General features: G+C 45.2%; 1 protein-coding gene across 1 annotated transcript; it reads right to left on the bottom strand.

Annotated features, from left to right (window-relative positions):
• Nucleotides 1–317: 317 nt before the first annotated feature.
• Nucleotides 318–10,184, bottom strand: LOC123121562 (homeobox-leucine zipper protein HOX9). Its single transcript, XM_044541580.1, has 19 exons — nt 9,755–10,184; nt 8,948–9,271; nt 8,552–8,711; nt 8,368–8,450; nt 8,186–8,276; nt 7,995–8,090; nt 7,444–7,557; nt 7,247–7,330; nt 6,996–7,151; nt 6,834–6,908; nt 5,888–5,994; nt 5,620–5,800; nt 5,105–5,293; nt 4,589–4,663; nt 4,279–4,413; nt 1,756–2,075; nt 1,452–1,557; nt 1,132–1,281; nt 318–816 (listed from the first exon to the last, which is right to left on the bottom strand). Exons 2-19 carry the CDS (start codon nt 9,199–9,201, stop codon nt 670–672), a joined length of 2,523 nt encoding a protein of 840 aa, XP_044397515.1. The 5' UTR covers nt 9,202–9,271; nt 9,755–10,184; the 3' UTR covers nt 318–669.
• Nucleotides 10,185–11,148: the final 964 nt, after the last annotated feature.

The raw sequence follows: 11,148 nt of genomic DNA, 5'->3' as shown, positions 1-11,148 counted from the left end.
AAATCCTTGCGTGAGTAATATAGATCGAGAGAGAGATCCTGTAGATTACTAACAATGTACCACTGCCACAACAGGGCCACAGGCGGCGAGGATTTGGCTCCGGGAAGGGCGGGCGTGTGATTGGCGCAGAGGAGATGAGTGCCGAGCACGAGGGAGAGGTTGCATGGAGGACGAAGCTGTTTTGAGTATTTCACTGCACACAATTGAGAGTCAGACTAGCTTTGACGCTGACCTTCACTTTCTTTAGCCAAATCTCGAATGCCAGGCAGTTGGCAAATGATTCATGTCGAACAAACGATCTTCAGACCAAATACAAATCGACGAGTAAAGCGAAAAATCCACACAAACACTGATTATACATCAGCCATGTCCCAATTTCGCTACTACTAGCATTCCATCATCATCACACGAATAAAAGTAGGAACCTTTCTGGATTCAAGAAAGGCTAGCACCTCAATCCAGACAGACATCAGCCAGCTTCTTGCCTGGGTAAATTAGTGGAAACGTGAGCAAATTTTACACTAGGCAGAATTCTTCCCGATGCTGGCTCTTCAAATCTAGAAACAAACTAGTTAAAGATAACGTAAAACTACTTTCCAGTGGCGGCGGTTCTCCCCTACAGAGAGAGCAAAAATGGAGCTGCATGGGACAGGCAAGGGTGATGGATGATCACACGAAAGACCAGTTGACGAAGCAGAAGGCGAGGCAGTGCACATTGTTGTCCTCACCAACTACTTTCCATGCTACAGCACTCTCAAATGAGACATGGCGGCCCATCCCAGACAAGCACACACCCCCTGGCAGGTAAACAAAGCCCTGAACAGATAGATGAATGATTATTAGATGCGCCGTCTTCTAATCCGTTTCCAAAATGAGCAAGAGCAAGGAGGAGAACATACAAAAAATGTATTTTAAAGGACTTGATTGGAAAGTAAGTTTGATCAGTTCGTGGAGGCTGCCTATTAGAGTCGGATGAGATGAAATACACAAACAGAAATGAAACATGTCGGCGCTTCCTTGAATTTTTACATGGCAAGGTTTAAATGCATGTATCGATCCTACTGACTTGTGTTAGCAGTTGAGACTTGAGAGTAAAATTTTTTTAGTTGCTTGAAAGAAGCAGTTGAATACCTGCTCCATCAACTTTGGGATCTCGGAGTATAGTGCCTTTCTACCAGCTTCATCAAATATCTTGTCCAACGAGAGATCTTGAAGGGCAACGAAAGATGTTTCCAACATGTTAATTCCCATCTCGTTTGCAAACGTAAATACAGGCTTTTCCTGAAAGAATGTTAGCATGCAGGTAGGTATATCAGCCAAGAAAGCCCACATTTTTGCCTTGCCATATTCACATGATTTTGACAGACATCCAGGAAGACATAACAGACAAAACACAGTTAAAACGCATTTGTTTACTTTTGTGTGTAGTGCTTTTTCATTTTAAAAGGTACCTTGAAAGAACAGCACAAAATAGCATCTTCATGATCCCAGAGCATTCTCAATAAAGATTCCCCAGCTTCATCTGCCTGTCTAAATAACTCGACCCCCAGATGGAACCTGTAAATATGGTTGTTTTGCTTCAGCTTCCATTCAAGTTAATCTTTAGTACACATTTAATTTTGGGCATCTGCAGTTTTATTACTTGTACTCCTTGGCCTTGCAAGAATAGGTGTAGACCAGAGCAAAAAGCAGCACTGATCACTACTGGCCTCAATCATCCATACGATTAGAATAGAAGACGATGGCTGTACTTACCGGTAACTTTGGCATATCCAGCGAGCTAGTGTTGCAGCTTCAGGGAAGCCAGAAATTATCTTCTGTTCAGCATTCAAGCCAGATCGAGAGGGAGAGATAGCCATCGACACTCTCTGAACGGCGGAGACAATGCTGCGGACATACTGCCGGGCCATAGTTGCAACACTATCTTGGAGATGCATCTCGTAAGGGAATTGAAAGGCAATTGTCAGCACTGATCGTAGATTACAATCGTCCGCACCGCCTGAGGCTTGCAGTGTAGTTGAACCAGCTTCAAGGCTAGAGGCCAAATCTAGTGTTCTACCGGCGGGTGCACCATCCTATGAAAGATATTGACGGTTAAAATCTGAGCAACTGAAAATAAATCTACATAGAACAAAGTAGAAACCAGAAGATTGGGCCAAACAAGTGCCATCCTACTGGAATTGAATGGCTTTCAGCGATAAAATTTTCAGAAATATTTTGATGGCATAGATGTTACAATGCATTTCTGAACAGAACTGAGGCATTGTGTAGGACAGAAATGTAAAAATGCAGTCGCCAGGAAATCTAGTGTTCTACCGGCAGGTGCATCATCCTATGAAAGATATTAATGGTTAAAATCTGAGCAACTGAAAATCAATCCACATATAACAAAAGTAAAAACCAAAAGATTGGGCCAAACAAGAGCCATCCTATTGGAATTGAATGGCTTTCATGTTTCAGCCATAAAATTTTCAGACATATTTTGATGGCATAGATATTACAATGCATTTCTGAACAACAGAATGGAGGCATTGTGTAGGACAGACATGTAAAAATGCAGTCGCCAGGAAATCTAGTGTTTACCAGCTGGTGCACCATCCTATGAAAGATGAGTTCGAAGGAGGTCAAGAAACTCGAGAAGATTTGGACGACTCTCCTTCCCCCGACCCCGTGCGGCCGCCACCGGGCGGCCACCACCGGTCCTGCCCTCGACCTCCCGCGCCTCCCCCTCCCTTCGCGGCCGCCTGCAACGTCGCCAGGCGAAGGCCCTGTGGCGCGGTGGCGGCGGACCACCTCTCGCGTCCGGGGATCTGAGACGGCGGCAGCCAGATCTAGGTCCTCCTGCAACGATGATGGCGGGCAGCGGCAACCGGGGCACATGTCGGTGGGCTCTGCTGCTGACGGCAGGGATGGCAGGAGGCGGCGGCGTGGTAGGCGGGCTCGATCTAGGCCCTTTGAGTCTAGGCGGGCTGCCGCTGTCGCGTTCTCAACATGTTGCCTGTCATCGGCTTCGGTGACAGGTCACAGAGGTACTCCGGTTCTGCCACGCATCACGAGGATTATGGCGGTGGTGGTCATCTCTTCCATCGGAGGTGGTCGGCCTGATGTTGGGTGGTCGGATCTCAAGATCCGTCATCTAGTCCTGGCTGCGAGTCGGGGAGACATAGTTGCCGGTGAAAACCGAGCCGAAGGCTGGAGATGGCGGCGTTCTGCGCCGTTACACGACGATGCCTTCATCAAGGTGTTACCTTGATGAAGGCATCGTCGTGTAACTACTGTCGACCCACTCATGCTGCTCCGGAGGAAACCCTACGATCTGGTCTTCCAGATCGAACGATGGCGGCATTGCGGTGTCGTTTCTCTCTTGGGAGCTGGTTGTGGAGCAGCACTGGAAGACAGAGGCAGGAGGTGCAGCGGCTTCATCTTGCACGGAGCTTTGAAGGAGATGTCAAGTCATGCCTGGCCGACAGGTGCTACGCTGTGTCATGCCTGTTCGGCAGGTGCTACGCACGACAGATCTTCTAGAGACTTCAAGCTGTGCCGGCTGGTGGTACTTCGCAGCATGGTGCTGCGGCAGTTTGCGCGCGGGGAGGTGGTGCCGTTGGGCGCCGTGGTGGCGTCGACGGATGGCCGGACTGGCAAGGCTGAGGCCAATCTCTTTCCGGAAGATGGGTCAGCTCGATGATGATGGCGGCTTCTAAAGCGTGTGCATGTGGTGTACGCTTTAAGTTTGCTGCACCAGGTGTAGGTTCCGATACGTTATGCGGATGGATCAGCAACTACACCGGTTTTAGATATGGGGAGTGAGAGCACTCCACATTATCAAGTTCGTAAGTGTGAGTGGTGGCTTCGGTTGGCTTGATGTATGTTCTTGTCAGACCTTTGTTCAATAATTAATAAAGATGGTTGTATGCATCGATTGATGCAAAGGCCGGGGGTTTTAACCTCCTTTTCCAAAAAAAATGAAAGATATTGACGGTTAAAATCTGAGCAACTGAAAATCATTCTACATATAACAAAGTAGAAACCAGAAGATAGGGCCAAACAAGAGCCATCCTACTGTAATTGAATGGCTTTCAGGTTTCAGCCATAAAACTTTCAGAAATATTTTGATGGCATAGAAGTATGTTACAATGCATTTCTGAACAGAATTGAGCATTGTGTAGGAGGACATGTAAAAAAATGCAGTTGCCAGGAAAAGTGAATTATTGGTCACTAAAGGAAAGTGGTGTCCTGAATTTCACTATAACAATAAATTAGAGAAACAGGATACTCAACTGTTTTCATGTCCAGTGGTATAACACGGAAGCCTGAAGATATTAATGGAGCATCATCAGGGAAAAGCTCATCAATTGGTGCAAAGACAAGTTGGAAGCAGGATCCCATTGATTTCTCGTCTATTCCAGTGCAAAACTGAAAGATCAATAAAGTTCAGAGATCTTTTTAGTACCACTTGTCAGTATACTTCACAGTACTAGCATCAATGCAGAAATCTATCTAATAAGCAATGTGCAAAGTGAAATCCAACTGGTTGATTGATCAGATAATAGAACACTAGAGACTAAATCAATGAACTGTCAGTTATTACCTGAAGCAGGTGGATATCTCTTGATAAAAGACCCTCATCGAGCGCTTGCCCTTCAAGACGAACAACTTCTAGAATCTGCATATTGAATTATTCATCAAGGTTTCATGCTATTACGCCCATCAAGAAAAATAGCTTGCAATTTATCAACATATCTTGTATAAATACATGTTGTTTATTATCCTCTCCAAACGATAGACTTGTTATAAGGCTTGCTTGCCAATAACCTATTGCTATACTACCAATCTGCCACACTATTAAACAAGGAAAGTTGCACGAAGCACATGCAGTGAAGGGAATACTATCTACGAAGGTTACATGAGACACAAATGGGAAATTTACAAGAATGAAGAACGTGAAAATACGACCAAGGACAATCCATCACAATTATCTACATGGATAGATTAATAACGCATATAGCAATGAGCGACAGGAATTTGTAATGTCTCGAAGAGATACCAAATCATGCCGACATCTAGCAAATCATACGGCTGTACATGCAAAGATTTGTGAATATACCTCCTCATTCTCCACTGTGTGAGCAAGTGGCATGATGATCTGGCTCCCAGAAAATCTCATGGGACGCAACCCAGGAAGTGAGCATGAGCTTGATTTCAGCGCCGAAGCCGAATATGCATCAAAGTTATAATCAGCCCATTCAGACCGATGTTCCCTCAGAAACCGAACCAGTACTGCTGGTGGAACACTCTAGTAAACCAAACAAAGACAGAGTAAGAGCTTGAAAAACAGACAAGAATTAAGAGAAAGATCCAAGTTGGTTTTCAATTCTCCAGTGTCTGCAATGTTAGCCAAGTGAAACAAAACAAAACCGACATTTCTAGTATACCACTACAAGCCAATAGCACAAACAGTACAATAACCTAAAGTACCAGGCTACCATCCAAATGCATGCCACCAGATTTTTGACAAGATGCAAGAATACCAGTATCGAACAACAGATGTTTTAATAAACTTAACAAAGTCTTTATCAATGGGAATGCAAATTAACGTATATGTAATAATCGCATCATCACCTGCAGTAACATTGATGCTTTAGCACATATAACACCTCCAGGAACAATAAAAGCATTGGGAGCAGTGTTATTGCTTCTAATCTTTTTTGAGTTGCAAGCAATAATCACATCTTCAATGCCGTCTCCAGCCATTACAGACCAACCATCATCATTGAAGCCACTTATAGCATCATTAAATCCTCTGAAAGGGCATGAAAATGGTGTCAAGATAAACATCAGCCCAAGGCATGCACGGGCAAAAGTAGCAGTATCATTAGCCAGGACTAACCTACTCAGCCTCTGACTAAATGTCCGCAGAACAGCAGGTTGCCTCCCTAGAGCATATACAACCTCCCCACTAGTTTCTTGAGCAATCTGTCTGATGTGTCGTAATGCCTTGACAACAAGAAATGGTCAGTACCGAACTAGGATTTACAGAACGATCCAGCAGTCAAAAGATGCAAAAGCAGTTAGCTACTTTTGTATGCCAAAGTGCCATAAAAAACTTAAAGCTCTGGATTATGAGTATCATCTTGAAGTATCTCGCTTTAGCATCGCATATTTGAGCTCAGTCACCAACCAGCGAATGACTTTAAACTAAAGTAGTTAAATTGTTTTGGACAACACAAGCATTTCTAGTAAGATGTTTATTCTCTAAAAAAATCTAAGCATGTATCTAGGCATTAGTGCCAAAAACAGGAACTCAATTATGATCATTCCTCCCCATATGTAACCGATATTATAATAAAAAGTGTCAATCTGGAACCCAGTACATATGCTCCTGTCATGAACAGTAAAATCCGAAAATTATCAAACATTGCCTACCGGTCTACCTAGGTGCAAATTTTCGAAATAGAAAGACTTTCGTGCTGTCCTGCACGCACAAAAAAAAATCAGTGCTCCAAGATGGTTTCTAAAAAAGCTTATTTGGAGCATCATTTTTATTTTGTCGTTGCCCAGAACATTACAAATATTTTTTTCTCCATGAAACTGCGCATGCCAGAATATTTTGGATTGTTTCACTTTTTACTGTTCACCGCAAAAAAACATGTCCCTATTATAACAGATATTGAACAATTGCACTAGGCTGAGGTTCTGAGCTGCCAAGTAAAGAGCCACAAGGAACTGATCATCAGAAGTAAAAGGTGGACACTGTACACATACTACAGAAGATGGCATACAAATACAAATTCAAGGTAAAAGCGGATCAAGAAATGTAGTAACTAAGAACGCACCGCAGTAGTCATTTTCTGAGCAACTACCCTAGAAGACTCATAGAGCGGGCGAAGCACTTCTGGAACACTCCAAGCCTGTAAAATATAATTGAATTAAATTAGTAAGAAACATGGGAGGGAACATCGATGCACGGAATTTAACACCTATGTTTGAAATCAGACCTCAAGGTCCAGATGATCGACTATATGCACAATTGAACCCCCGCCGTCGCATGGCCGAACTAAATAGCCACTAGGAAGCATCTCAGCCCTTACAAATTGCTGTGCTGAGGCAGTACTTGGACCACCTCCTGAACCACTCAAAGATCTCTCACAAACCTACGATATACAGGGATGTAAGCAAAAGGCTTCATTGGCTCTAATTTACACTCTAGTTAGACTAACAACAATACAACATTCAAGTTCATACACACCACGAGACTTCCATCTTCCATTGTAGTTGTGTATCTCAGCGTCCAAAAATCACGTGCAGGAACTAACGTGGTAGGAGCATACATCTGAATGCACAAACCAAGAGTAAGAAGGAGTAGCATGGATAATACAAGTTACCAAACTAAACTACACCATATTATTGTGCAAAGGAAGAAGTGATCAATGACATAATGCTCACCTGCATGTAAACAAGTTCAATGGTCCCACCGTTTCCAGCTGGAAGCATCGTAAAAACTTCAAGACTCCGACAATCACGGAACCAAGATGGGCGGTCTTTCAAGATCTCCACAATCTAGAATGCACAGCAATATTAGAAACTCCAGGGAATAATTTCTTAGTAGAACAGTGTGCCTCAATTTTGTAGAGAAGTTTGGAGTGCAAGAAAATATGATAGGATTTCTGTTTCAGCTGGCAAGATGAGAAGATTCTTCAAAAAAAATGAAATTGCAGAATATAAGTTGTTTTATTAAGTTTAAAACTTTATTGATTCAGTTTTCCAAAAGGGTTTATTTACATCTTTAGAGAAACGGGAGCGATGTATGCACGGCTAGCTGGGGTACAGTTTTTTTCTGAGGTCTCTCTTCGCTTTTTAGAAACCACGCCATATATCATACAAACAATATGGTTAACTACAAATTCAACAGTTTCTTCATGATTCTCTTGGAAACAAACAACGAGCGTTCTTGAACTATCATGAAGTTCCAAACGAAGTTTGAGGTATACAGTTACCTTTGTTGGTTCTAGATTCACCAGACCACAGGCACGGGCAGCAACACCTCGGCAACCATGTGAAACGGCAACAATACCAAACGAATCCGGACCAGGCTAATCACAGGAAGGAGAAACAAATGAGCATGCATAGATCCACTTAGAGTTAGTATCAGTGTTGGAACAAAGAACCTCCAGAATTGGCAACTGACCTTCATCCCAGGCATCGGGACCCAATCAACAGCAGTTCCTGTAGCCTTTGAGAGGAACTCTGTCAATGTCTCCTCCGCAATTGCAAGGAGTCTAGAGAAAATGGAAGGAAGATATGTAACAAGTTCTTACATAAAAGGGAATTGGATGATCCCACCTGTTGTCAGTAACAAAAACCACTTACCCAGCTGGGTTACTTGCATCCCTTAGAGGGTTTGGAGGAGTGGTCACATTTGACTCACAACTTGTATCATTGGCCAACGAAGGCTGAAATGTAATGCAAGCACAAGGTAGCCACGGTCAGACACTTATCCAGGTCCTACAAGCAACGTGGTCTGTAAAAGTAAAACAACAAAATGGAGACTTACATTCTGCAGCTGCTGCTTCATGTATGCATTCTCATGAACCAACTGGGAGACCTGCTTCTGGAGACGCTCATTCTCTTCCATGAGGAGCTTGTTCATGGCGCTCAGTTTTCTGTTCACGGCCTGAAGCCTCGAAGACTCCTTCCGCTGCTTATCACGGCACCTGCACCCACGGAGAAAAGCCCATGACAATTATGCTTGAATGCAGAACCTGCCCAGATTGGGAAAATACACATATGCTCCAACACAGAACTAGAAACTCCCACATTTGTTCGTGATCCATCCTTACTCAATTTACCCAGCTACCATTACACTCTCATGCAGCGTAATGGCTGCTGATGCAGCAAATTCCATCCAATCACAAAAGGCGAAAGCGCGGCGGGCGGCCGACATGCTCACCTTCGGTTCTGGAACCAGACCTTGATCTGCCTGGGCTCGATGTTGGACAGAATGGGGCACTCGCGGAGCAGCTGCTGCCTCCGCGTGGAGGTCGGCTTGGGGCATTCGGCGTACACCCGCTCCAGCGCCTCCACCTGCTCCGGCGTGTACCGCACGTACTTGCCCGAGTCCATCCCGCCCTTGTCGTAGCCGCCGCCGCCGCCGTCGCTCCCGCTCCCGCTCCCGCAACGCATCGCCGCCACCGCCGCCGCCATCTTAAGCTCTTCCTTTGCGTCCTAGTTTCACCCCCTCGCGGCGCGCAGCGATCCTTGAGGGCAGAACAACCTGGGAGGAGATTTTCGAGCGGTTAGAACAAATTTGACATGGGGAAACGCGGGAGATTGACGAGCGCTGTTGGGCCATCCGCGCCCCTCCATCCCTCCTCCTGATCCCTCCCTTAAACAACAAAGCGTGGAAAAGCACGCAAAGGAGGCGGCTTTTGGCTCAGTATCTGAAATGAGGAAAAAGGAAAGGCAGCCGCAGCAGAAGACGCAAATGCGGGCGGCGAGGCGACGCCAGAATCGCACGATTTCGTGTGAGAATCAAAAGTGGAAAAATTAGCCGCGCGGAAATATCAGCTAAATCCTCCAGCGACAAGACAAAAAATAGACGGATAATCGCAGGAAAAAAATGTTTTCAGGGACGAAAAAAAAAAGATCCATCAGGAAACGCAAATGGCGACGCGGATAAGCAGTCTGAGGAGCACACGCGAGAATCGTCCTCCCGAGCTCCCGAACGACGCGTAGAGCGAAATTAGACATGAGTTACCTCCACACACGCCGGCCGGCCGGCGCGGGGAGGGGCGCCGCCGGTGACCCGCTCACAGCCTCCCGCCGCCCCGCCGGGCTGCGGTAGGGGGAGCCACGTCCATGAACCGCTTCCTCTGGCACTCCACCTACTACTCCTCCACCGCCGCGACAACCGGGGCCGCTAGCTCGCCCTCCGGACCACCGGATCCGGCCCCTCCTGCCCTCAGCTCGCGTCCGTCCGCCCGACCTGAGGCAATCGAACGAGCACACCACAGCACGAGCGACGAGAGGGAGAGGGGGGGAGAGAGAGAGACTGTACAGCGACACGGGGAGGGTGGCAAAAGGTGACAGCTTTAAAGGCTGGCCAGTGAGAGAGAGAGGGCGGGGCGGTGGGGGAGCGGAGCAGGAGCCCGGGGTCGCGAGAGTGGCAGTAGCTCAGGCTCAGCTCGCACTACGTCTAGTCGTATTCTACGCTGCGAGCCAGAGGCCTCTGGAGCTACAGCTACGATGATAGACTAGCTAGGCTACTAGGCAGTGAGAGGACGTGAGGAGATGGAGAAAGCTGTGGAGGAGGACGAAGGGGGTGGGTGAGCTCGGTCCATGGAGGTCGGGAGTGGGGCTCACACACAGTGGTTCGCTGTACCCCGGCCCGCGTCACTGTCGCGCTGAAAGGACACCATTATTTTCCCCGTGACATCTCGCTGACCGCGTCGACTTGGACATTTTTTCTCTTGATGACATTGTTGTTGAGGTTGCTTACCGCATACTACCTTCTTCCTGGTCTGTAAGTCTTTTTGTATTTTGTGTCAATATTTTACTAAAGATTTAACTAACAAAATATTAATGCATATTATAGAAAAAATATTATTTGATTCATATTTGAACATAGTTTTTAATTATATTTTTTAAAGATATGTATTAACATTTTGTTAATTAAATTTAACGTCAAATTTTGACGTGAAATGCAAATGGGACTAATAAACCAGGACGGAGGTAATACACCATTTGTCATGGTCAAAACCTGACACCAGATCAATAATGTAGTCAAATTTTTTACAACTATTATTATTACTATGCCCGTGCAATCCTCAAACATATTACAACAAGCACTAAAGTTTTGAAGATCAAATGAAAAGTTCAAATTGGAGGCCTAACAAAGAGAAACAAATGATACTATGCAAAGAGTTAGCTATATTTTATGCTTACTACAAAAAATACAATATAATAAGGCTGATGAACACCTAGCTTTTTTTATGCAATCTCATAAGAATGTAATTATTATTTAAAACAATTTGCAATGCTATGTACATCTCACTCCAATGCATACCACAACATCAAATTGACCTTAATTAACCTAACAAAAGGTATAGAACGAAAACAGATCATAATCAGCCTTAAAACATGCATGTCTCT

Source organism: Triticum aestivum, chromosome 1B, assembly GCF_018294505.1.
Source record: "Triticum aestivum cultivar Chinese Spring chromosome 1B, IWGSC CS RefSeq v2.1, whole genome shotgun sequence".
Classification (NCBI taxonomy): domain Eukaryota; kingdom Viridiplantae; phylum Streptophyta; class Magnoliopsida; order Poales; family Poaceae; genus Triticum; species Triticum aestivum.
Note: the sequence above shows the minus strand (reverse complement) of the source record. Positions and strands in the feature narration are given on the sequence as shown.